General features: G+C 57.5%; 9 protein-coding genes across 9 annotated transcripts; 4 read left to right on the top strand and 5 right to left on the bottom strand.

Moving 5' to 3' along the window:
• Positions 1-733: 733 nt before the first annotated feature.
• Positions 734-1124, bottom strand: B0T26DRAFT_339690 (uncharacterized protein). Its single transcript, XM_060434472.1, has one exon. It carries the CDS (start codon positions 1036-1038, stop codon positions 811-813), a length of 228 nt encoding a protein of 75 aa, XP_060293873.1. The 5' UTR covers positions 1039-1124; the 3' UTR covers positions 734-810.
• Positions 1125-1173: 49 nt separating this feature from the next.
• B0T26DRAFT_676998 (cytochrome P450) lies at positions 1174-2954 on the bottom strand (the record flags this gene model as incomplete). Its single annotated transcript, XM_060440046.1, has 4 exons — positions 1174-1582; positions 1650-1731; positions 1788-2513; positions 2573-2954. 4 exons carry the CDS (start codon positions 2952-2954, stop codon positions 1174-1176), a joined length of 1599 nt encoding a protein of 532 aa, XP_060293872.1.
• A 3976-nt stretch (positions 2955-6930) lies between these two features.
• Positions 6931-10128, top strand: B0T26DRAFT_714589 (BRO1-like domain-containing protein). Its single transcript, XM_060442200.1, has 5 exons — positions 6931-7027; positions 7148-7388; positions 7472-8180; positions 8252-9503; positions 9583-10128. The coding sequence occupies exons 1-5, from the start codon at positions 7020-7022 to the stop codon at positions 9935-9937; spliced, it is 2565 nt and encodes an 854-aa protein (XP_060293871.1). The 5' UTR covers positions 6931-7019; the 3' UTR covers positions 9938-10128.
• A 192-nt stretch (positions 10129-10320) lies between these two features.
• B0T26DRAFT_752772 (uncharacterized protein) lies at positions 10321-11376 on the bottom strand (the record flags this gene model as incomplete). The annotated part of the gene is made up of 1 exon (XM_060445570.1): positions 10321-11376. The coding sequence occupies one exon, from the start codon at positions 11374-11376 to the stop codon at positions 10321-10323; it is 1056 nt and encodes a 351-aa protein (XP_060293870.1).
• A 17-nt stretch (positions 11377-11393) lies between these two features.
• B0T26DRAFT_714585 (uncharacterized protein) lies at positions 11394-12420 on the bottom strand. The gene is made up of 2 exons (XM_060442199.1): positions 11468-12420; positions 11394-11413 (listed from the first exon to the last, which is right to left on the bottom strand). The coding sequence occupies exon 1, from the start codon at positions 12132-12134 to the stop codon at positions 11829-11831; it is 306 nt and encodes a 101-aa protein (XP_060293869.1). The 5' UTR covers positions 12135-12420; the 3' UTR covers positions 11394-11413; positions 11468-11828.
• Positions 12421-13500: 1080 nt separating this feature from the next.
• B0T26DRAFT_650076 (uncharacterized protein) lies at positions 13501-15237 on the top strand (the record flags this gene model as incomplete). The annotated part of the gene is made up of 3 exons (XM_060438150.1): positions 13501-13567; positions 13645-14165; positions 14221-15237. The coding sequence occupies 3 exons, from the start codon at positions 13501-13503 to the stop codon at positions 15235-15237; spliced, it is 1605 nt and encodes a 534-aa protein (XP_060293868.1).
• Positions 15238-20026: 4789 nt separating this feature from the next.
• On the top strand, positions 20027-20774 carry B0T26DRAFT_752770 (uncharacterized protein; the record flags this gene model as incomplete). The annotated part of the gene is made up of 3 exons (XM_060445569.1): positions 20027-20224; positions 20336-20471; positions 20560-20774. The coding sequence occupies 3 exons, from the start codon at positions 20027-20029 to the stop codon at positions 20772-20774; spliced, it is 549 nt and encodes a 182-aa protein (XP_060293867.1).
• A 231-nt stretch (positions 20775-21005) lies between these two features.
• On the bottom strand, positions 21006-22372 carry B0T26DRAFT_752769 (chaperonin 10-like protein; the record flags this gene model as incomplete). Its single annotated transcript, XM_060445568.1, has 4 exons — positions 21006-21035; positions 21091-21207; positions 21270-22124; positions 22235-22372. 4 exons carry the CDS (start codon positions 22370-22372, stop codon positions 21006-21008), a joined length of 1140 nt encoding a protein of 379 aa, XP_060293866.1.
• A 1329-nt stretch (positions 22373-23701) lies between these two features.
• Positions 23702-24508, top strand: B0T26DRAFT_651738 (uncharacterized protein; the record flags this gene model as incomplete). The annotated part of the gene is made up of 2 exons (XM_060438301.1): positions 23702-24199; positions 24245-24508. 2 exons carry the CDS (start codon positions 23702-23704, stop codon positions 24506-24508), a joined length of 762 nt encoding a protein of 253 aa, XP_060293865.1.
• Positions 24509-24668: the final 160 nt, after the last annotated feature.

Raw genomic sequence — 24668 nt, 5'->3', positions numbered from 1 at the left:
CACTGCCTCATCGACAGCACCGCAGCCGAGCAGTAATACTATTTGGTGAGACGGTCCGCCAGTATTGATGGCTGTTCGCGCCCGGACAGTCGATGGGGGGGTATTGCACGACATCTTCCTTGCTCGTTTGAAGTCGTCTGACGAGCAAGCAAGGAAGCAAGCCAGGCAGCCGACGGCCCGTCAATCGAGTTTACGAGCGTGGGGGGTGGGACTGGACTGATGCTCCGTACTGTACCGGGCGAGGTAGATGGTACAGATGACAGCAGCACAGAGGTACACACACATACATACATAAATACGCTAAGCTTGGGGATTGATTATGCCGCGAGCTAATAGTTGATTCTGAGGGAGGGGTGGCCGTGTCTCCGGGAAAACCAGAGGTGCGGTAACACAAAGCACGGTGTAGATCCGGCAGAGCGAGCGAGCGAGCGAGCGAGCAGCAGGCCCAGGCAAGGCAGACCCCAACAGGAGCAAATTTTCCGAGCCAACCGCGCGAGCAAGGAATCCCAGTAAAGTTTCGGGAATTTTTCTTTTCTGTCGGGTCTCCAATCTGCAGCCAGACAGACCTCTGGGAATTGGGATATGTGCCCGGTCGAAGGGAAAACTCGGATCCCACGTCAGGCTCTCCCGCACGTCTGGTTAGGATGCCGCATTAGGCGCTGCCTACTCTGCCTAGTTGTATTCGTGAAAACGGCTTTCAACAGGCCAGGATGCTGATACTCGCTTGAAAGTTTCTCTTCGGGCCTGTAGCTGGAGCACGTTTTCGACTGTGCTTGCAACATGAAACCAGGGTAAAAAACGAGAAGTGCCTCACATACGAACGGTAAAAATCTCAGTGAAAATACCGCAGCAAGTACGCCTGGAATGGGGGTAATATAAGTGACTAGACTTCAAAAAGTAAAATGCGACTAATAACAGGTGCTGCAAGATTTGGATGACAACCACTCTGCCCAACTCCCCGGCTACGATGTCCCCCAAGGCTAGAAAAACAAGAAGAGCAGTTAAGGGGCAAAAACTGGCCCAGAGCGCGCTGACCATCAGATAATTAGAAACTGTAAAGAAAGAAATGGGATAATCTGTCTGCGCGCAATTTCCTGCGGGCGCTGTTCATTTTCTCCGGTGGTGTTATGGTTTACACTCTAATTAGCAGTCTCCCTCTACCACGCAGCTGTCTCAGAGCTTCAGCTCTGCGAGCACTGAGTGATATCCGTCTAAGATGTGCTTCGCACGCTCTGGGCTCCGGGGCTTGAAGGAGAGCTGGAACGGGCTGGGCTCGAGGATGACGTGGCTGTTGGTCGCCTGCGTGTCGATTGGGACGGGGTTGCCAGTGAGCGGGCACATTTTGGGGCCCGAGTTGAAAGCCCACAGCGTGCCGGCGGCAAACACAAACGTCTCGTCGTCGACAATGTTCTGGCCCAGACACGTCCGCCGGCCCCACCCAAAGGTGTGCATGGCCTGGCCCTCGCGGAAGTTGGGATACCGGGTGAGAGGCTCCTGATAGGTCGGCCAGCCAGCTTCGAGCCAGCGCTCGGGGCGGAAGTTGTCGCCATCGGGATACTTGGTGGGTACGCGGTTGAGAGTCCTGAGAGCATACGTGTTAGAAGCTGTGGAAGATGAGACGGTTTGCTGGAGTGGTCTAGGTTACTCACCATTCGCAGGCAAGAATGATTGTGCCTTTCTTGATCTTGACCCCCCTGTACTCGTCATCTCTCTCTGCTTGATGTGGGACACCTGCGCGCAACCAGTCAGCTACAAGAATAATCAACATCGGAAGCCTTCAAACGTACCGAGCGGAACCCCAGACCTCCACCGGACGGTCTCCTTAAGGCAAGCGCGGACCGTTGGTAGGTCGGCAAAGTCCTGCATTGTTGGCATCCGGTCGCCGCAAACTCTGTCGATTTCGTCCTGCGCCTTCTTCTGCCACTCCGGGTGCAGCGCCATGGCCATGAGGAAGAACTTGAGCGGGCCGCTGATGGTGACGACGCCCACCAGATTCAGAAAGCCGATCATGCAGCTCGCAAAGTCCTCTTGTTCATGTTCCTGCTCCAGACTCTCGTTCCCTTCGCGGCGGAGCTGCTCAAAGTACCGGTAAGCCCACGTGTCGCTGGGCAGTTCGCCCTGCTGCATTCGATACTTGGCGAGCGTGTAGTTGTTGACCCACCATGCGCGCTGCTCCTTCTCCCGCTGGATCTCGTAGTTGTACCACGGGTTAATGAATGAAGGGATGTACCAAAGCGGCGTCACGGTGTTGGTGATGGGCCCCGACACGCTCATGCAGTGTAGTGTCTTGTCGGCGCTGTCGCCATTGGCCTTGCCTTGTGTCGCATCGTCCCAGGCCAGCCTGGACATGACGCGTCCGCAATACTCTCGGGTGTACTCCAGGAAGCGAGCCGGATCTAGCAAAATTAGGCCTAGAAACCGCTTCATCTCCTTCTCGGCGTGGCCGTAGAAGTGGTGCTTATATGCCTCGGCCATGGCGGCATGCGACCACTTGCGCTGCGTCTTCCATATGTCTATCACGTAGGGCATGAGTAAAAGGTGAGAGTCTAGTAGCGCTCCACACGATACATACCGTGGCGGTCCATGAGAGCAGAGTATGCCGGTCCATCCTTGTGCTTGATGAGCGACCTGATCTGTGGACGGCCCGAGTAGATATGGCCCCTCTTGATCAGAAGCTCTTCGGCAATCTTCTCGTCCGACACGACGATAAAGGTCTGATTCAGGGCGTGGGTTTGGTAGATGGGGCCGTGCTCGTCCGCCCACTCCTTGAACTTCAGCCACATGGAGAATCTAGGGAGGTCATGGATGCGGCCAACGATGGGGTACTGCTTCGGTCCGGGGAACTTGGGCTCCGACCCGAGCGTCTTCTTCCTCCATGACAGTATTTGTTGGATGGCAGAGAATAGGAGACTGGGGATGGCAACGTAGAGCAGGACCAGAGTGATGCCCTCCATCTTGGGAGGCGAAGACGACGCTGGGCGATGGTCGTAGGGCGTTCAGGTGAGGGACGGGGTCTGGACGGGGGGTGAGATCTCCAGTGTGCAATAACAACAAAGTCGCGAGTCCTGGCTAGGCTTGCCCCCTAAATAGCGAAGAGGGAGAGACCCAGGAGAGCGGGATATGTCTTTGACATAGCTTATGTCTGTCTCATATGTCTTCGTCTCGTCCGGCACCCGAGGCAGGCCCCTAGCTGCGGTGCACGAGTCCTTGCCGTAATAAGTAAAGCCGGCATCCCGGGACACGTCGTACAGGGGGCTGGCTAACATGTCGAATGTCTTGGTCGGGCCAGCCGTCACCTGTCTCCTCCGCTACGCTTGGAGCCAGGCGTGGAGAGAGTCCGTAATGGCGGCTCGAGCATCAGCCTGTTGAGATAGTGGGGAGATGTATCCTGGTCTGTGGGAATGCCCCGCAAAAGGCAAGCGGTGCTGGGGTCGACGAGCATCCGAAGTCTCTCGGCGAGCTCTAATTTGTTAATTAGCCCCTGGTCGTCGAGGAGGTTATTTGCCAAAGTGGGCGTGCACCAGACGCTGATTCAGCCTATAATGAGGGCTGCAGCCAGAGCCGTCTATGTACAGTGCACTTGCACGACAAGCAGGACAAGCAGGGAACCCACATGCCATCCAAGAATAGATAGATAGATGCACGGGCATGGACGGGCAGTGATTGTGCAATAAATTTATTGTCCCGACTCACCCAGCCCGATTATTATGCCATTCTCTCCGAGCTCTGGCAAGGAGCTCATCCCGTCCCCCACAAAGCAGCTCTCAGCACAACCGGGGATTTTTTTCTGATTGCCCCATTTTAAGAGCTTCGCAGTCAGGGGGGATGGGGGGGGGGGCCAAGAGCACCTGCAGAGGGAACGTCGCGGCGCCGTTTACGCCCTGGATCTAGCCATCCATCCCAACGGGATGTAAACGTACCGTCGCAGGCCGCTCCCAACGGCTAGCCACAAACGTGCTGCTTGTGGGATGGCCATGGAAACTGCCGCGGGAGGATTGAAGCGGCGGCGTTGCAAGATTCCTTTGACTGCAATGGGATGACTGGTGTGCTCCATGTCAAGAGCGCTAGAGCGGCAGAATGCGGGGACAATATCCGCGTCCGTGAGAGCCCTGTGTCTCACCGCAGGCGAGCAAATGACAAAAGGCTTTTGTGGGGCAGGGACTGTCTGGACATTGGTTTGGGGATGTCCGTCCGGAGAAGCAAGGTCGGCTGACAAGCCAAAGGCGGCCACCCCTTTGCATAGACGCCGCTGATTTGTCCCATGCTTTGGCATCCCTAGGCCACGGGCACGCGAATACCCACGAGTTAGACAGGACGTCATGCCCAAGCAGCTGGGACGCGAATGCTTCTTTATCACGTTCGGCTAGCGATGCCTTTTTGGCAATTGGCAGACACTTGATGTAGCAACAGCTCATCGATTCCATCCTCTGAGGGGGGGCGGGGGGGGGGGGCGGACGGAGATTCCGGGTCCGAATCCGATACGAAGCATGTACCGGGCGAGCATGCTGGCATCTGCATCTGCGATCAACCTGGAAAGAACGGCTTTGGTCGATGCTGCGCCGGCGCTTTTACTTCGGAAGTAAGAGAAACAAAACTGCAGGGCGGCAAGCCACGCCGAGCAAGATCGTCCGGATGGCAAATGTCCCTTGAACCTATGCGCCATTCCACGTACTAGTGAGGATAGGGCAGCCTGAAGCAAGACGCCACGGCGAGCCCACCGACACAAGACGAAGAGGCCAGGAGAAGGGCGAAGTGTTGTGATCATTAGCAGGGTAGCAGATTCCGCCAGTCACTTTCTGACGTCCTGCCTGTTCCTGCGGGTAAATGATGCGATAATGCCAGAGCTGGCTGCCACCGACACTGGTACTATTGTGACAGTGGCAGCCTGCCGTCACATCCGTGAGCCCATCATGCGCTTTTCCGAGCACGTGACCTCCCCAAGGATGCGTAATAAGACGTACAATACAGCGCGTTTGGGTCGGTTAGGCGAGCACTTCGAGATAGAGATGGTGTGTGCCACTGGTTGCGTGGTGGGTAGGCTCAGGCAAATGCGGGTTTTGGAGTGCTCAGCATGGCAATCCGGATGTCAACCGAAAGCCCACCTTAGGTTCCACTACATGTGCTTAATCCCGAGCTAAGGCAGATCAGTCCAAGTGCTAGCTGCTCGCTTGACGGGCAAAACAGCGACATCAAATGTTTTCCTTGGAATCCGGATCGAAGCAGAGCGCAAACAGGATTTTTAATTCTCTGGTTTCATCTGGAGTTCGAGTGCGTGCTGAGTGAGTACTTGAGTGTCGGGATTATGCAACGGCCGACCGTAAATCTGTTCCAGGTTGTAGGGATCGGGCAGCAAACAGGCGCGGTTAGCGGTGTCTTGATGTGATTGTGGCCTGTGTCTCCGGCGCTTCTAGGTTCGGCCGATTTCGATGCTGAGCATTGGGAAGAACATATTCAACAAACTCCCCCTGACCGCCGGTGCCGCAACAAATTTTTGACGCGCACAAGCTGCAAACACTGTGTGTTTCCGCGTGTTGGATATTGGAGAGATTTTTGTTGTTGAATCCCGTTGCACCACGTCCCTTCAATAGATCGACAGAGGAGGAGGCGACGCTGGGAAGCCTGAGCCAGGTTGAGCGGGGGCCGGTTCGGGCGGGTTCGGACCAATGCAACGGCAGCATTCATGCACCCCACCGCCGCCGATCGCCAACGAGCCTCAAGCATTTGACCGGTTTGTCACGTCGTCACCAACCACAACGGTGCAAGGAGGGCAGAAGGCCAGTGTCACTGTGGGCTCGTTGCTGATCGGGACCGAGAGTCGCATCAAGTGGCCGAGGCGGCTTCGCACCGAGCGAGTCAGATGGCAGTATTAAAGCCCAAGCCTTTGCTCTCCTCGTGTCAGTCGGCTAGACGATAACTAGATGGAAGATATTCTGCCGACCGACATCGTCGTGGCGTCCAACTGTGGGCGCCCGGCGCGGGGCTTGGGGGTCTCCGACGGCGGCGTCTTGGGATTGTCGAGTGGCTTGCAGCGACGTTTCCATCAATGAATGACGAGGTACAATATGTACGACGCCATGGGGGGTGTCCCACCTCGGGCATGTCTCACTGCTCAGCTCGACGGCCGCCCAATGACCGCAGCGTTCAACGGCGATTTTATCCTTCAGTCGCCTTGCAGCGCCCTTCGTCCCCCGTCGCCTGCACGTTTGCGTGCCACAAATCACGAAGCGCACCAGGGGCTGTGGGATGGCGAGTTCAGGAGGAGGACGCAGGCACTTGTCCGCACGCAAGGAGTCCGTTGTCGAGGGATGTTGGCCGCTGCCAGGCACAGGGCAGGCACAGGCACCGCGAATTCGTGTTCCATCCTAAAATTAGGGCCAGTCTAATAAGGAGAGGAGAAGCTGAGGTCGGCGCAAGGGAGCTGGCATTCGGTGCGCTGACACAAAAAAGGGGAAATCTCCTCCAGAGCAACTCGAGATGCAATTGCAGGCAGCCGGTTTTGTTAGGTTGTTTGACGTTGAAATACGATTTTGCCAGCTACTTTTTGGTGGTTCTTGGCACCTGACTGATCAATTACCGTCGGTCTCGCTCGCGACTTCCTAGTTCCATTGATGGAAGATGGAAGATGGAAGACTGATGATGGAAGACGGATGATGGAAGACGGATGATGGAAGCTCGAAAAGTCGGCGCCAATAGGCCATGGATGGCTTGGGGACTCGGTTACAGCGTCGGGTTCTACCCGGAGTTTAACTTGAACATTCCATGGATTGACAGTGTAGAAGTTGATGCAGTGTTCGGGTAGCGTTCGGGTAGCTTGGTACGTAAGGCAGTTAGACGGCTAAGCGACAATGTTGAGCCTGAGGCAGCAACTCCAAGCTTCAACCCCGCCAAAATCCAGAACTGGCGCCAACCTTGAGCTCGACTGCCTGCCTGATGTCATCTGCCGTGACACAAGTCTGGGCGGGCGCGTTCACGACCTTTCCGTCGCTAGACACGACCAGCACCGCGCTGCACCTGAAAAAATGACGACGTAAGTAATACCCTCTGATGCGACAGCGCGCGACGCGCGAGCTGGGTCTGCGTGTACCGTACCGTACCGTACCGTACGAATGAACGGCCGTGAGCTAACCAGATGGGACGCGCCGCACAGCTCAAACATCCTGTCGCTTCCATTCCGGAAGTCGACGCAGATCTCCCTCTCGAACTCTATCCAGCAGTACATCTCTAAGAAGTATGACCAGCACTCCGACATGTTCCGTCATGACCTCGACGCCATCGACACCCTGCGCCGCGACGCCGTCAATGTTCACGAGGCCCACCCGAGCGGCATCAAGAAGTTGCAGACCTACGCGGGGCAGTTGGTGTGGATAGGCGGCAAGTTTCCAATTGACGTACGCAAACACTGGCCCCTTATGGACTACTACCAGTGCTGCGCATCGCTGACCTGGCGCGCTTGGCTTGGGTGTGGGCTCAGATTGGCGCAGACTTCACCTGGTACCCCTCCCTGGGCTATCATACCGAGCACCCGCTAGTGCAGAATAACCTCAAGTACGAGCTCATGAACGTCCTCTACAACCTCGCCGCCCTGTACTCGCAACTCGCCATCGCCTCCAACCGGGGAAACACTGACGGGCTAAAGACGGCCGCGACTTGCTTCTCCCAGGCGGCAGGGGTTCTGACACACATGAAGACGGAAATATTGCCCGAGCTGCGCATGGACAACCCGCCCGACGATATGGACGACACGACGCTCGAGTCCCTGATCCAGCTGTTTCTGGCGCAGAGTCAGGAGTGCTTCTGGCAAAAGGCCGTTATGGACGGCTACAAAGACGCCTCCATCGCCAAGCTCGCCGCGCGCGTGTCTGACCTGTATAACCTAGCCGGGGAAGCTGCCATGAGGAGTGAGGCCATCAGCTCGGCCTGGATACACCACACGAGCGCGAAACACCACCACTTTGCGGCCGCCGCCCAGTATCGCGCCGCTTGTGACTGTCTCGAGAAGAGGAAATATGGCGAGGAGGTGGCCCGCCTGCGTGACGCTGGGGCGTGCGTGAATGAAGGGTTGCGCGAATGCAAGGGCGGCTACCTCAACAAGGCAGTTATTGACGATCTCAACGGCCTGAAGAAGCGCGTCGAGGAGGATTTAAAGAGAGCCGAAAAGGACAACGACTTGATTTATCTCCGTAAGCCTGCCTCCCTGCGCATTCCCCCCCAAGAGACCCGCTTGCTTTGCCCGCGCACTAACACATGGCAGAGGCTGTTCCGCCAAAATCAGAGCTGAAGATCCTCGACAGAGCCAACATGGCTGTCGCCCGGATCCCGCCCGAGGTTGCCAAGCCGTACGACCACTTTGGAGACCATGCAGCGTTTGGGCCGGCCCTCTTCACGAGGCTGGTTCCCTTTGCCGTGCAGGTTGCAGTCTCCATATACGACGAACGGCGGGACCGTCTTGTCAATAATAACATCATTTCAGAGCTTGAAAGCATGACGGACAAACTGCACCAGATCCTGTCGAGCTTGAACCTACCTGGGTCGCTGCAGGCCCTCGAAAAACCCCTCGGGTTACCAGGCACACTTGTCCAACATGCCGACGAGATTCGACAGGCGGACGCGCTCAACAGGCTTCAGCGGGGCTTCGGCGACATAGAAAAGCTCTGCGCCAGCGACCGGGCCGTGTTTGAGGAAGCAAAGGCGCTTCTCGCGGCCGAAGAAGAAGAGGACATGAACCTGCGACTGGAATTTGGCAAACAACGCTGGACGCGGCCGGAGTCGCGCGCTGATCCCAGCCACGATGGCGGCGCCAAGCTTTGGAACCAGGTTGCCGAAACTGAGGGCTACTTTGCGTCCAGCACGTCTAGTGATGCCGTGGTACGGGAAAAATATGCGTCTGTCCAGGACACGCTGGCTCTGTTAGCCGGCCCCGACCGAAACATGTTGGACTTCATCCCTAACAGCAGGCGAGTCGAGATCCCCGAGTCTTTGAAGCCCACGATAGGGAGACTGAGAGGGGCCTACAACGAAGTCCTTCGGATGGAATCGAGGCGGAGAAAACGCGTAGAAGGGCTGATGGCCCGAAGTCGCGCTGATGACATCAAGCCTGACATCCTAGCCGAGACGGCGCGGCTCCAGCGGACTTACCCAAGCACGCCCATTGTCACGGCGCACTTTGAAGACTTTTTCGAGAAGCGGCTGGACAGCCTCTACGAGGCGGACATCGACGGGCTCGAAAAGGAAGGTGCGGATCAGGAAAAGCTGTTGGCCGATCTCCAGCGCGCGAATCAGGAGTTCGAGGCGCAGAAGAGGAGTGTTGGTGACAAGGGCAACCATGACCGTGAAAAGGCCTTGCAGAAGCTGGACAATGCCTATTACAAGTACAAGGAGATTGTCAGCAACGTCGAAGTCGGGAGGAAATTCTACAACGATCTTAGCAGGATTGTTGAGCAGTTTCGAAACCAGGCACGCCAGTGGGTCAACCAAAGGCGACAGGAGGCACGAGGCTTGGAGAAGTGGGTCCCCCCTTCCCCCTTTTCGTGGCTGGTACCCAGTGTTGGTACTCTTGTTTACACTTGACGCTAACCTTAACAGCGAACTCTCCATGCCACCTCTGTCCTCGCTCTCAATCTCGCAACCGCGGGCATCTCCACAGCCGTACCAATCACCAGGCTCGGCCTCTTATTACACGAGCCCGCCACAGCCTCAGCATCTCCGGCAGGTCGTGCACAGCCCCCCTGCCGAGGCGCACATCCAGAGCTGGGCCGACAACGTCCCGCAGCAGCAACCCAAGCCAATGGCCCCCATGCAAGGGGCGTGGATACCTGACATGGGAATCAAGTTTGCGCCGTCGCCTGTCGCGGGCGGAAACCCCCAGGGAGGTCAACAAGGAGGCAACGTCCCGATGAAGAAGACATGGGACCCAAATAGCGGGATTCGGTTTGGCTGAGGAGGTCTAGCGTGGGGAGAGCCGGCGCAGAGGTTCGTTTGAGCTTGCACATTTTGCTTCCGTCCAAACGCCGTATTATCGCAATGTCGTTGGGCGCGAGATGGGGGTTGTAAACTTGGAAGAGCAGAAGGCAGAGCCTTCACGTCGTGTATACGCGGTTCCCGACAATTATTTGCAATGAAGTAAAAAATGTAGAAATGTTGACTAAGGGCTTGATAACATCCAATTTGTCACCCAAGATCCCCCTGAGCTCTTGTATTGGTACCGTATCACGGAAACCATGTCAAGTCGTCATCTCCCTGGAGCATCGTTTCTAATCTCGCACTAAGCCAAGCACATAGCAACCAGCATAACGCATTTCATTCTGCCTTCAGTGCCCGCCATCACGGCGCCCTAGTCTTCACCGTCACCGCAATGGCATAGCCGCTCAGGCTCTCCCACACGCCAAAGTCGTTCTCCCTGCGAAACCGCATTTCCTCGGCGCGGACCGTCATGCCAATGCCGTCATCCTGCGGTGTCCTCACATCCGCCAGTCCCGGGGTACCCGACAGCGGCGGCGACGTCAACGCCGCGTCCTTCTTGTTCTTCTGCCGCAGCAGGCCGCTCCAGCGCCATCCCCCGCCAGACGACGGCGACGGCAACTTGTCCGCCTTCGCCGCCACCACGGCGGCCTGCACGTGCCGCCGCTCCACGTTGACCTCGGGCCGCGGCTGCAGGTACGCCGCCAGCCGCCGCGCCAGCCGCGCGTCGCGGAACCACCACCAGCTCGCCGTCGGCGTGTCCACCAGCGACGAACTGCCCTCCCCGTCGTCGAACCGGCCCCAGTCGTCGAACCCGGCCTTGTCAGCAGGCTGCCGCCCGTCCCCGTCCCCGTCGTCGTCGTCGTACCCCTCACCGCCGAACCGGCCGCTCCGGACAGGCTCGGGCACTACACCGCTATCACCACCGCTGACGGATTTCTCCGACTTGCCCACCCGCGGCTCGCCGACGCGCGCCACGCGCAGGAACTCGCCCCCGCGCCGCCGCTCCGCCGCCCCCGTCAGCGCCCACCCCCGCGCCACTGCGCCCGCCGGCACCAGCACCAGCTCGCCTACCCCTCCTCTCGCGGTGTCGTCCCATGCCAGCTCGGACAGGAACGCTTCCACGTGCGGCACTACCAGGTTGATCATGGCCAGGTCGCGCGCCGCCTGCTCGGTTGCGCGCGCTGCTTGGGCTGAGGCGAGACGCGCGCCGAGCGTGGACAGGTGGTGCGTCAGTGATGATGCTGCGAGCGCTGTGTGCGGGCCTGGTGCCGGTGCGGGCGGTGGGAAGGCATGGATGTTGGGGTTGGTGTTCCTAGGGGTGGGGTTGGTGTTTGTGTTGGCGTTGGTGGCCGGGTTGGGTGTGTAGGGCGGGGGCAGGTCGACAAAGTCGTCGTCGTCCGCTAGTGGTTTGGACATTGCAGTTGGTGTTGCTTGTTTTGCTTATGTGTCTCCCCTTTTTTGTTCGTTATTAGATGCTATCGGTGATGTGATATGTGTGCTTGGTTACCTAAGGACTCACCTATTGCCAGCTAGTTGTCCGGGGAGGTATCCGAACTGGGAAGACGATGGACGATGGGTGCGTTGGTTGTAATGGGGTTGATATGGCTTGGTTTTGGTCGGTGTTTTACTTTCTTTATCCGCGGTCAAAGACACGCAAAATCACGTCTGCAGGTCAAGGTTTCTGCTCGGGATGGCCGGTGCCAGAAAAATAGTGAAGCTAAATGGGAAGCGTGATTGCAAAAGACCCCGCTTCGGTCAACTCGAACTCAAGCCGAGAGACGGGAAGCTTCTACTTGGTGCACTCGGGCGAGGATTGTCAAAGGCAAACTGAAATGTGGCTCTGATGGTTTCTGGCTCCGGGAGGCAGCTCAGCAAGTGTGCAGTGTAGTCCTGGAAATGCCCTGGGATGCTCCGCGGATATGCGACGACGTCCGAGGAAGTCCTGCTGTCTCGAGGCTTGCTGCGGTCTGCGGCGGAGGGAGAACGTGATCGGCTTGGCTTGACAGGCGGGAGTGTGTGCCTTCGGCTGTGTTGTGCCGTAGCGCCACAAAAGGTGCCCCCCCGACCACTGCACGACCTCCCGCGCGACACGGGCAACCTAGCGCCGAAGGGCAAATTAGGGGCCCCCAAAACTTGAACCCCAGGGCCGATAAAGAGACCACAGCCGCCCACATGTTCAAATGCGGCCTCACACTACCAAGTACACGTCCCAACAACCTAACCTCGCCTCTCAACCCCCGTCAGCCTTGCCCTGAGCCACAGAACTCAGGCGCTACATCTCTCGTCTGAGAAAGGGGCCTTGCATGTACAGGTAGCCAGGGCACAGTCTGCTACGCCGGTTTCGCCAGTTTGGCTCACCGGAAGGCAACATTGGATGTTTAGGTTGGATGGATGTAGTGGGGGTTGCGAGCCAGAGAAGCGCAGCCTTGCAGGCAGCCTAAGGTTTTAGTTACAGTGGTGTCGGTCCCGAATGAGTCCTCGGTGACCCATCCAAATGTGGAACCCCGCGAATAAACGTCTCGTGGCATTAATTCCTCCGTCTTATGAATGGGTCGACAATGCCTTATTAGGTATGCTCGACTCCCTGAACCATAATGTTGTTTTAGAGAGCAGCAAAGTGACTTCTTGCCGGCAAGCAAAAAAATAAGACATGTTGGTGATTCCTAGGGCAGAACTTTGATGCAACCTAGAATGGATTCGTGTTGACATGGAATCGGCGACAGCGCAGCGCATCACGAGGTGTAAGCTGCGGGGTGAAGTGGGTGCAGTGGAGCTGCCCCGCAAATTCCGATTGAGGGAACCATTCCAGAAGGTCTTAGCGCCAGTTGTTGAGAAGGCGTGGGCAGTTCATTGGCTGGACCAGCCCATCCGTAGACCCCAAAATGACCCGGCGCTGCACGGCTGCACTGCCACTCACAAGGGACCTCAACCAGCCCTTTCATTCAGTCCAGTTTATTGACTATCAAACTTGGCAGCGAGGCAAGGCAGACATGATAGGCTCGCTTCTTTTTCCGTCCTAGCCGTGCAAGTGACGTTAGAGCCGTGGTGGCCATACCTAGAGGAGTCTCTTGTTGGCCGGGGGGCGAAGCTGCCAACTGTCAAATGTCAGGATATACTCCGCACTTACATATATCTATCTAGAACGGCAGCCAGCCGCCATTTGCCCTTTTCGATGTCTGAAAGTCACGACGTTTGTCAAACGAGCAAACGCCCAAACGCTATATCTGACGGCCGCGCTCCTAATCAGAGTTCAGGTCTCTAGCCTACTGACCTTGGGACCTCTTCTCTAAATCTAATCCACACAACCGTATCACGCGGACTTCGGCGTCGCCAGAACTCGGCCCCAACGTTTCAAAAATTTGGCGTTTGCCCCGACGTTTGCGAATACAAATACACTTGCCGGCTCTCGTCTGCACACTATTCTCCTGCTAAACTATTATCCTACTACACTATTCTCCTACCACACACATCACACACATCACGTATTCTGTGTAACGAGCCCCGAAACCCACCAGAGCTTGCAAACAAACCACGGTCAAAATGGCCACCTACAAGATCGCCGCCCCAGATGAGTACCTCGCCATCACTGGCATGGGCGTCAAGTCCGGTGCGTTGGCCCTTTCCAACGGTGTCGATCTAGTGAGGACACTTGCAGCCAGGGCACCAACTGACCAGAACACACAGTCAAAATCACAAAGGCGGCTTGGGTATGGCCGTTTCAGCGCTGCATGCGCTTCAGTGTGCAGCCCCACGATTACAGCATGAATCTCCAAGCCATGACGAAGGAGAAACTGCAGTTCCTGCTGCCTGTAGTCTTCACCGTCGGCCCCGATGTCAACCAGCGAGGCGCAAATACCAAGAAAGGTACCGGGAATGCCGGCCCCGCCGAGGGCGTCCTCGTGGGCGATGCCACGACAGCCGGCGGCGGCGAGCACGCCCAAGACCACCGGCGCGAGGACCAGGGCGACGCGCTGATCAAGTACGCCATGCTCCTTGCCGACTCGGGAAACCACGTCAAGGGGGCCAACAACCACCAGTTCCTCGAGAACATCGTCAAGGGCATCATCGAGGGCGAGACCCGTGTGCTGGTGTCGAGCATGACCATGGAGGAGATCTTCACGGAGCGCGAGGAGTTCAAGCACCGCATCTTCCGCAACATCCAGACCGAGCTGAACTCGTTTGGTCTCATCATCTACAACTCCAACGTACGTGCTCGGCCAGCTGTCCACGGTTGAAACCTTTTCCACTGACGCTTCCCAGGTCAAAGAACTCAAGGACGCGCCCAACTCCATCTACTTCGAGTCGCTCAGCCGCAAGGCGCACGAGGGCGCGACCAACCAGGCCCGTATCGACGTGGCCGAGGCGCAGCTGCGCGGCAATGTCGGCGAGGCGAAGCGCAAGGGCGAGCAGGACCGGGAGCTGGCCAAGATCAACGCCGAGACGGCCGTGCAGAAGACGGAGCGCGACATTGAGCGGGCGCAGGCCGAGGCCGTGCTGGCGACGCGCAAGACGGAGCTCAACCGCGACGTCGAGATTGCGCGCATCACGGCGGGGCGCAACACGGAGGCGCAGGACGAGGACCTCAAGCGCGACGTCGAGATCAAGCGCGCGGCGGCCGAGATGGAGCGGCTGCGCGCCAAGGACGTGGTCAAGGCCACCATCGCGCGCGAGTCGCAGCAGCAGGCGGCCGACGCGCGCGCCTACGAGATCGAGGCCGAGGCCAAGGCCAACTTCGAGAAGAACAAGCAGACCACCGACGCCGGCGCCTACAAGATCAAGGTCGACACCGACGCCGCCGTGTACAAGACCAAGCAGGACGCCGAGGCCGACAGTTACGCCGCCCTGCGCATGGCCGAGGCCGACCTGCAGCGCAAGCTCAAGGAGGCCGAGGGCCTGGCGGCCATGGCCGAGGCTTATGGCAAGCTGAGCCACGCCTTTGGCGGCCCCGCGGGGCTGCTGCAGTTCATGATGATCGAGAAGGGCACGTACGTGCAGCTGGCCAAGGCCAACGCGCAGGCCGTCCAGGGCCTGCAGCCCAAGATCAGCGTGTGGAACACGGGGCCCGAAGCCGGTTCCGGGTCGGGGTCGGACGGCGGCCCCAGCAGCACCGCCGCCATGCGCAACATCTACCAGATGCTGCCGCCGCTCATGACCACCATCAACGAGCAGACGGGCATCACCCTCCCCGAGTGGCAGTTTGGCCGCCTCGCTGGCCAAATGTCGCAGCTCGAGCGCGGCGGCGGTGCCGACCTGAAGTCTAACGGCAAGGTCGTGTAGGGGGGGGGGGCGTGGGGGGGGGGGCGTGGGTAATGATCCTCTCTCTGTGCCACGCTTGGGGAACAAGACGGTTTCGTCTTGTCTTGTCCCCGATGCGCTTCAACATGGCAGATCATGGTGACTGATCATTCCTTATTTTCCTTGCGTTCGTAAGTACTAGTACCTCGTCAAGAGATAACGAGAGGGAGACTGTTACCGAGCTGGGAATCAGGGCTGGCGAGACGCCGCCCACGGCTTTCTTTCTTTTCTTTGCGCTCTTGTTGCGCTTCTCCTTTGTCATGGCATCCAAATACCCGGATGTTGGTTCGTTGGTTGGTTGGGAGTGAATGAGTTTCTCACCTCGGGTCCTATCTTCCCATCATCGGAACACCTCATTAGACCCGTGGATGCTCTGGCCGCTCTTCTCTTTTGTTTCTCTCCTTTTCCCGCTTCTTGCCTGTATTATGAATCATCTAAAGTATCTCGGGTATCGGCAATCAAAAGATCAAGGTTGGTAGAAAGAAACTTGTCTAGGGCGCGTGACATGCCGAGGGGATGTTTCCGCGCAAGTGGCGGTATCTGGTGGCGTTGAGTCTTACCAACTACGGCACAAGGCCTACGAGCTGAACGTGAAGAGGGCGCTTTCATTCCACAGATAACTAACAATCGCTTTCTTCTTCCTTCTTCCTTCCTATACTCGTGATGGGTTGTTGAAAAGGCACAATCTCAAGCCACCAGCTGAGCTGATCGATCTAATAATAGCAAAGGCATGTAAGGGGCCCAGCTGCCGCCCAGGTCGCTGCACCCTTGGAGGGCAAAGGATCCGTCGCTAGCACACTACAGTCGATTCCGGGACCCGTCGGGCCCGGAAGGACTTCAAAAACGCCACCCTCAGTGGGTTGCGATGTTTTCGACCCGGGGCATGTTCAGCTCTACCGCGCCAGGGCGATCGAAGTGCATCGTCGATCGTCGATCGTCGATCGCCCCTCGACAGCTGCACGCCCGCATCCGCCGCACGTGTCGCATAAGTATGGCGCAAATGGTTGGCACGCAGGGCACGCAGGACACGCAGGGCACGCAGGACACGCAGGGCACGCAGGGCACAGTAGTTAGACGCCGCGAGTCTGTCTATAAAGCTACCTAAGTAGGCCACACACTCGGCCGAGTCGGAGCTGTGCTGCTCAGTTCACGAGCGGCGCTCACTCAGGCCCGTTGGCAACACCGCAGAGCACGGCTGAGTGGCTGCTCATGTCGTGAAATCGTCCGTGCCGCGTCGGAGACTCCTCCGCGTCGTGAAGCCCGGCACGCATGTCAGTCCAGCCCAGTCCCGGCCCCGAGTTAGACGCCGCGGCGCCAAAGGGGCCGCCACGACAAATCCCTGCGGCGATTTCGCGATCCTTCAAAGTTTCGAGGCTTGAAACAATACTCGGCCTTCGCGAAATGGGCGCTGCGTATTCGATCTTGGTGGTCGGCTCAGCGGGCACCAGCCACCTCGAGAGCGCAGCACGGTGCGCTGGAGCCTGGATGTCGTCGGCGTCTAAGCCAGCAAGTCATGTCGCGTCCCTCTACGCCACCGCACCGGCTTGAGACAGGTTGCTGGAACAGAACGGGCCGAGAGCGGTGGGCAAAACCTGGGTGTGGGAGACGGTGCTTCCCCTGTATCCTGTGATTATTATGGTTGCTGATCACATGGCACCGCGGCACCCAGGTCGCTCTTGGATGTAGCCAGTCTTTGGCGTGCGTACGCTGCTGTGATCATTCTCTATAAGTAAACCCTTCATTCCCGTAAAGTCAGAACAGAACATTTCGGTGTCCTGATCTATCGCCAGCCATCCATTGCCGTGTCCTGGTCTATCGCCAGCCATCCATTGCCGTGTCCTGATCTTTCACCACTCATCTACCCATCCACTGCCCACGCCATGGCGAAAACCAAAGACGCCGCCATCAAACGGCGCAATACCATAGAGAGTCAAGGAATAAGATTTCTCAATAACTTTGAGCCGTCGAGATGGCCCGAGGAACACCGAGAAACCTTTAGCATCTTCCAAGACCTGGGATCGACCGTCCATTCTGACCCTGAATTGGAGGGGCGAGCCAGATACCTGCTACGGCGAGCATGAGAATGTCAAAACGACGAAATGAACGAGACGGAGTGGAGGATGCAGCTGGAGCCGTTCATATTCTAGAGGCTGGACGATAAAATTCTCTGGTGAGCTGCGATTCACATCCTCGCGAGATTATTTTTTTCGGCAAAGCTTCTGGGGACGCTGTTCTGACTTGGCTGCTCGCCACTAAGTTCTAGCTCTCACTGTCGAGGGACGTTCTGGGAATCGCAAATCAAGGCTAGCCTCGACCCGAGGAAAGACTCTGCTGTTGCCGCATCAACAGGACCGAAAACCAGAGCCACGTGCCAGTGTCACCACGGGAGCGGCCAGTAAGCTCCCCGGCCCAACTGACGGCTGCATGTCTTTAATTTGTTCTGTTAATTGCTCACCGTGTCTACCTACCTAGGTCGTCTTCTGTGTCCAAGCTCTTCAGCTCTGTACAAGGAAAGTGGGCTCCGCTTGATGAGGATATAGTGACTGCATTGGACGGCAACAAGTCGTACGAAATACCAGACCGGGTGTATTCTCTGCGGAGAGCTGCAACCCTCGACCAAGTGCTTGGCCAGAAGGATGGACGAGAAGGTCACGAAAACCAAACTCTCCATACGAGCTTGTCGTATTCGCTAGACCCAAAGAAAGAGAGGCCCGTGTCTTTCCCATTCCTCCTCCTAGAGTCAAAGTCGGGCAGCAACACGGTCTCGTTCAACAAGATCAACAACCAGATTGCGTTTGTTGCTGAAAAAATGCTTGCGACTCAGGAAGAACTTCGCTCGGCCAACGGCAACAAGAGAAGCCGGGCTCCCGGTTCTCTGATTTGGTGTTTCACGCACAGAGGATCTAGATGGAGGGTTGCTGCAGCTACAAGCCAAAGGAGGAAGTGAGAAAAGACGTTCGAATTGCATGCCGCCCGCTCCCGTGAGCATCAGCTCAACACGAACCAACCACGCGGGCTAACAAAGACTTGCAGGAGATAGCAAAACTGTAGGAAGGCGACATTACAAACCACAGCGACATGATGCAACTGCTACGTATCGTTGACCACGTCGCCAATTAGGCCTACACTGTTCATCAGACAGCAACTATCTACGAGCTGCAACAGCTGACGCTACCTCGGACGCCTACTATTACTGAAGAGGAAACAGGCTGGAAACTCCAACTTTCGGTTTTTCTAGTTTTTGTTTTCGTTGGCCTCCTAGTAATAGGCTTTGGGAAGTTCTTTTGGTTGGCCTTGTTCGGTTTGGTTCTTCGAGTGTCCCATTCCCACCTGAATAGGTAGGCCGCCCAGTTCGCCCGCTCCTTGCAGCTGCCTGGGCCTGGAGCGTTGAAGCGGCCCTGACGAATAATTCCATTGCCGGGGTCTGGACTGGTCGAGTTCATCAAAAGGACAATATCAGTGACAATATTAGTGCAGACTAATGCCTGGCTAGGGCTAGATTGAAAAGCGGGGAGTTCTTCGAGCCTGGAAGCGGGGAATTTCTTCTCATTCAGATAATGACAATCAGTTACCGGACAACATCTGATCTTTTGTTCTGACCCGACTTTTTCGACAGGAGTCTACCGCTGATCTACTAAAGGGAACTTGTTACTTAAACTTCATGCCTATCTCCCTAGACGTCCTGACCCTGGGCACGAGCGGGGCGGCGTGTCGGGACTCGGTCCGCGTCGAGTATGTTGCGAACCAGTTCTACATACCAGACCGGGACGGTTGAGAGCCCTTCTGATCAAACGACTTTTATTTAGTTTTGTTACTCTCCAAGGTGGGTTCAATTCCAGCCCAGGCGGAGGAGCCACACACTCCTTAAACCACATGCCTGGGAGTGATTGGCTCGAAACATTGCTCGCCAACGACACGTCTGACACCAGGATCATGTCGCCCAACTGGTACTATAGTGGACGGAAAATATTTACGAAGCCTCCGTGGCCGTGATCTTCCTGGGAAGAGTAACAGCTCAATCGTTCTCAAGTCGTATTCCGAGCCGTCCAAAAGCACAAGGAATTCACGGGCATCACCCAAAACACCGCTGCTCTCGTCTTCCTCGGGACCCCACACTGGGAAAGCGTGCATGCGAGCTACGCACGAGTGCTGGTCAACGTCGTCGGTTGCCTGGAGGTTAATGTGCCACCCCTGGTAGCCCCGGTGCTTGCCGAGCCAAGTTTATATCGCTGCCTAGAGCTAAACGCCCATGACTTCTCGCGACTGTCGAGTCGCTGGCAGTTGCTGCCAAACTACTCGTTTTACAGCTTTCACGAGGCAATTCTCATGCAGGGTACCGGTCTGTGGTGAGAAACCATAAATCTCCTGCATCTTGTCCAGACAAACGCCAGTGGACTAATTTCAGACACCTTGATGACAAAAATAGGTGGTCGAAAAGATATCTGCCCGACTAGGAGCGACAATCGAGCACACCATATCGCCTGATACTCACCACGAAGGGCTGCGCAAGTTTTACTAGCGCAACGACCACCCCTCCCAAGTAATCTTGAACACACTGCACGAGATTCGAGCATTCCAAACTGGTCACTCCATTTCCGAAGGTTCGCTGGAATCGACTTCGATGTCTCAACTCGCAGAAGGCGGCTTGGAGCTCTTGCTAGCAAAATGTCCCGTTTGCTGGTCGTTGCCCCTTGATGATGCACAGGTCGGCCCAAATGCACCCGCCGTCGAATACTCGTTATTGCATGTTGGTCCGCGCTAGCACGCCGAGATGAAAATATGGGCTGATACGTGCGCTCTGGCGTTGTTTGCGTACAAAGTAACGTCATTGCCGGATGTATCCCAGTTGCCGGGTTTCTCTGGTCTGTCGCTGTGCAGCGACAGAAACAAGGGCGTGCTGGAGAGGTGGACTGTGAATGCAGAACATGGTGAGAATTTTGACTGGTGGTCGCTCGATACGCCGAAAGATGTCTGATAAGTAAACCGAAATTGCGGCCCCATTGCAGATATCCCCTTTGCCGAATCTCTCGAGCATGTCGTCGTCCATCAAAATCCACTTTCTGCGCTCACTGTAAAACAGCTCAAGCACTGGATACAGACCTGCGACGAGGGCCACACCGGATGCCTGCCGGCCTCAACCCTCCTCCCCACCCACATCCTCGACTTTTCTGACCTGAGCGCAGTGAAGCTGCTGACTCAGCCGGCCTGTACAGGCGGTACGCGGCGCTGAGCCACTGCTGGGGGCGTCGCGTGATCAAATCAACCCAACTCTAACCCAATTACCGCGTACATGGCCCCCGACAGGGCACACGCTGCCCAGTGCCGACGAGGTCCTCGACCGCCGCGCGTGGACGTACCAGGAGCGGTACCTGTCGCCGCGGGTTATCCGCTACGGCGCGAGCCAGATTACGTGCAGCTGCCGCGCCGGCGACGTCCCGGAGAGCAAGTGCTCTGGCTTCCACGGTAGTGTGGTGCGCTTCGACCGCCGGTTGGACGAGTGGCTGGACCTGCTTTACTGATTGAACGAGGTGCGTGCTTTGGCTGCCGAGGCCTGCAAACGTTGAGTTGAAGCTTGACACTCTGATGACAAAATAAACTTGGACTATTAATCACGCGACTGAAGATCCTGAAAGCATACGAAAGTGAATAATTAGGAACACTGGACTGAAGTATGGTACATGCAAAACACCATGCTCAACACTGAGTAAATTATTCGCGGTCCACATCGTATGGTCAGCCTCTTATTTTTTTTAACTGAACTGGAGGACTGGTTTGATCACCTGCGAGTTGCGCATGTCAGTAAAGGACAATCTTATCGACACTCATCGGACTCACCTCTCCCGACTTCATATCCGCTATGGCCCTGTCGAGATCCTCAATGGGATACACCTTGCAGATTTTGTCGATCGGAAACCTGCCCTGCCGGTGAAGTTCCATCAGCTCCGGTATGAACTGCACGTTGTTCACTGTCAGCAATATTCCTCCCTTATCCTTTGACTCTTGACTAGGATCACCTTTGGGGGAAACGAGTCGCCTTCAATGATGGACACCCAGTTCTTGTTCTGATAGAGGAACGCCGCGACATCGACCTGTATCCTGGCACCGCCCGGCGGCGCCCCGATGGACGCGGCCGTGCCGCCGTGGGCGAGACAGTCGAGCATCTGCTCGATCACGGCCGGAACCCCTGTGGTGTCGACACAAAAGCTGGCCCCGCCGCCCGTCAGCGCTCTAATCTGCTCCGCAAGACCCGCCGTGTTCCCAGCAGGGTTGACAGTGTCCGTGGCGCCGAGCTCCATGGCGAGGGCCAACTTGCGCTCGACCACGTCCACGGCAACGATCTGCCTGACCTGCAGGTGCGCAGCCGCCATCAGCGCCGCCGACCCCACGCAGCCCATGCCGAAAATGACAATGCTGTCGTACGTCCGCGGCTTCAGCACGTTGAGCACGGTGCCGGCGCCCGTCTGGTAGCCGCAGCCCAGCGGCGCGTAGACCGCCAGGTCGTCCGGGTACGGGCACTTGACGACGCAGACCTCGTGCACGGCCGACAGGCGCGCGAACGAACTCTGCCCGAAGAACTGGCTGCGCACCGGCCGGCCGTCGCGCGCGAGCCGCGCCGACGTCGTGTTGTCCGTACCCAGCCGCGTCGCGCGGAAGTTGACTACCGGGTGCACGACGCACTTGGTCAGCCGCTGCTCGCCGCACGGCGCGCACTGCCCGCAGACCGTGAAGGACAGCAGCACCGCGTCGCCGACGCGCAGCGTCTTGTCCTTGACCTGCGAGCCGATGGCGCGCACGATGCCCGCGCCCTCGTGGCCTGGAATCGCGGGCAGCTCGAGGCCCGGTAGCACGCCCTGTTGCACGAGTATGTCCTGCGGCTGTCATTAGCTGGTCTCTCTTTTCCTTCTTTTCCTGCCGCAGATTTTCCTTCTCTTCCTGGCGCCGAAGAATGATGGATGATGCCAAGGAATTATCAACTTACAGTATGGCAAAAGCCCGAATACTTCATCTCGACTAGAACCTCGTCGGGGCGCAGCTCGTCAATTACGATAGGGGTCATCTCGAAGGCTGCCCCGGCCGACTCCACGACCAGCGCTTCGGTTCTGACTGGGAACTCCATGGTTCACGATTGGATGGTCAATAGAGTCTTGGAATCTGGCATTTAGTTGCAAAAAACACGTCTTGTTTGCCCCAACACAGAGAGCGAGACAAGCAGACCAGCAAACGAGATTGTGGACCCGCCTCGCCGCCAAGGTAGCGCGCCTCACCATCGTAGGTGAGGGGTGGCAAGTCGGACCGGAAATGTTTAGCCGGCGATTATCCAGGGTCAGAGCGGCCGACGGGCATCTTCGCGGTCCCTTGGCTTGGCTTCGCAATGAAGGGCTCGAGTGGCATTCTGCCGAGACATTTCGACGTACTCGGACGGTTCCTGGATCTCGGGTGCCACCCGAGGTAGGCTCTGCCAAGCAATCGTCTTGCCAGTCTTTGCTCGCAGTCAGTGTTTGCTGTCACGACAAATATCGCACCGAGAAACGTGTTTGGGACTGATAGCAAAGCAGAATTGTGTGATTGCCGAGATGCGTGGAAACCTGGGGGCGCGCCATCGAGAACAGACATGCACACAGGGTCGAGGCTGCGTTCTCGAACCGATGAATTCTGCAGAGCAGGACCGGGTCGAGACACGGTGATGTAATTAATACGGCATCACAGGTACGACTCAATCACGTCTTTGTTCTCACGTCAACTCTGTTGCGCGACCAGCCTGTGTGTCGACGCTCCAACGCCTTGGTTACACAATCTCGCACGGGGTGGTAAGAACTGCAGGGCCAACCCAATGATCAACCCCTGAAAAGGCAACGGGGATAGGGGCTCGGCTACGACATGACGTACACCAGACCATTGAAATGAACTTGAGAACTTGAGAATAATTTCCGGCCTGGCTTTTGGCTCCAGGTTTCTCCTTGTCCAAAAGACTCGCTAAGAATTACTCCATTGAACCGCGTTGATGAGACTCTGGAGTGTCATCTACCCCCTATATGTCTTGCCGGTCTCGGGGCGAGTTCAGGACCGCGCGCTGGCTCGGTCCGACACTGGTGTCAAGATTGGCTCGAGTGACGGTGGCCTCCCCAGGCGCGGCCTCGGGCCCGGGGAGGGTGACACTTGTGGTTCTCGCCTTTGCCGTCCGTGTAGTCACCGCTAGACTGGCGGGTCAGCAGGTTTAGCCCGTGCCTGGTGAGTCGAACACGGGCAGACTCGAGTTGTACACCCATAGAGTGCCCACCATGTCGAGCAAACATATGGCATGTTTGCAGACCCAGGCGTGCATATAAACAGGAGTTTGACGGCAAATATTGGTGAAGTCTATATTCGTCAGCCAAGACGTTCAAAACCTACCTCGTTGTTTTCACATGAAGTCACCAAGAGGTTCCACTCGACTCAACTCAACACAATGCGGCCCTCGACCTTCCTCCCTCTCGGCCTCGCAGCCCTTACATCCGGCACCCCGCTGTCCCTGGCGCGGCGCAGCCTGTTCCCGCCGACGTCGACGGCCAAGGGCTTCGTGCTGGTGGCCAACGTGACGGACCTGTCGCGGGACCTGACGCCGTCGATCCAGCACTTCAAGCTGGTGGGGGTGCACGTCGGCGCGGGGCTGGAGACGGCCGTGCTGACTCCGGACGCCGGCCGGGTGCTGTACGAGAACGGCACCGACGTCGAGGGCTACGGCATCGCGGCCGACTCCAGCCTGAGCACAGCTGCCGCCCCCGCTGGGTTCATCTACCCGTACGGCATGCAGATCATCCCAATCCCGCTAGGGGTGGAAGAAGACGAGGATCCAGGCGACGCCGACGACGCCGACTACGTCGACCACGTGGGCATCGACGTGGGCACGGCGCAGCGCGGCGTCGGGATCCGCGACCCGCCCCCGGCATCCACGCCATCGACCCAGGTAGCGCAGGACCCCGCGAGCGGAGGGACCGAGACGTGGGCCGAGGCGTACGGGCCTGACGCTGGCACCTTCTGCGTGTGCTTCGAGGCCAAGCCCGCCTACGGCCGCCCGCAGTATCCCGTACGCTTCGCGCGCGTGCAGACCGTCGACGGCGTCGCCTACCAGCAGATCCCCGACGGCTGCGCGCCGATCCGCCTGCTCGCCCAGTGCGCCGCCCTCGAGCAGGTCCCGGCGGGCGCCATCTACGGCCACGACTTTGCGCGCACCGTCCGCTGCTACGATAATGTTGCGGCCGTTAGCTGGTCTTGAGGGGAACTGAGATGTGTGGAAGGAATTGGTGTTGGAAATATGCTTGCAAGGTGTTGGTATGGTGGGAGACTGTTTCGCGGGAGGCTTCTCGATGATAGGGGTCAAGTTGCAGGCACCCTAGTCTAGTTTTGTTTGACAGATATTTAGATCGAACATTTCA

Source organism: Lasiosphaeria miniovina (assembly GCF_030549165.1).
Source record: "Lasiosphaeria miniovina strain SMH2392-1A chromosome Unknown B0T26scaffold_5, whole genome shotgun sequence".
Classification (NCBI taxonomy): domain Eukaryota; kingdom Fungi; phylum Ascomycota; class Sordariomycetes; order Sordariales; family Lasiosphaeriaceae; genus Lasiosphaeria; species Lasiosphaeria miniovina.
This window is presented reverse-complemented; position numbering and strand designations above follow the sequence as displayed.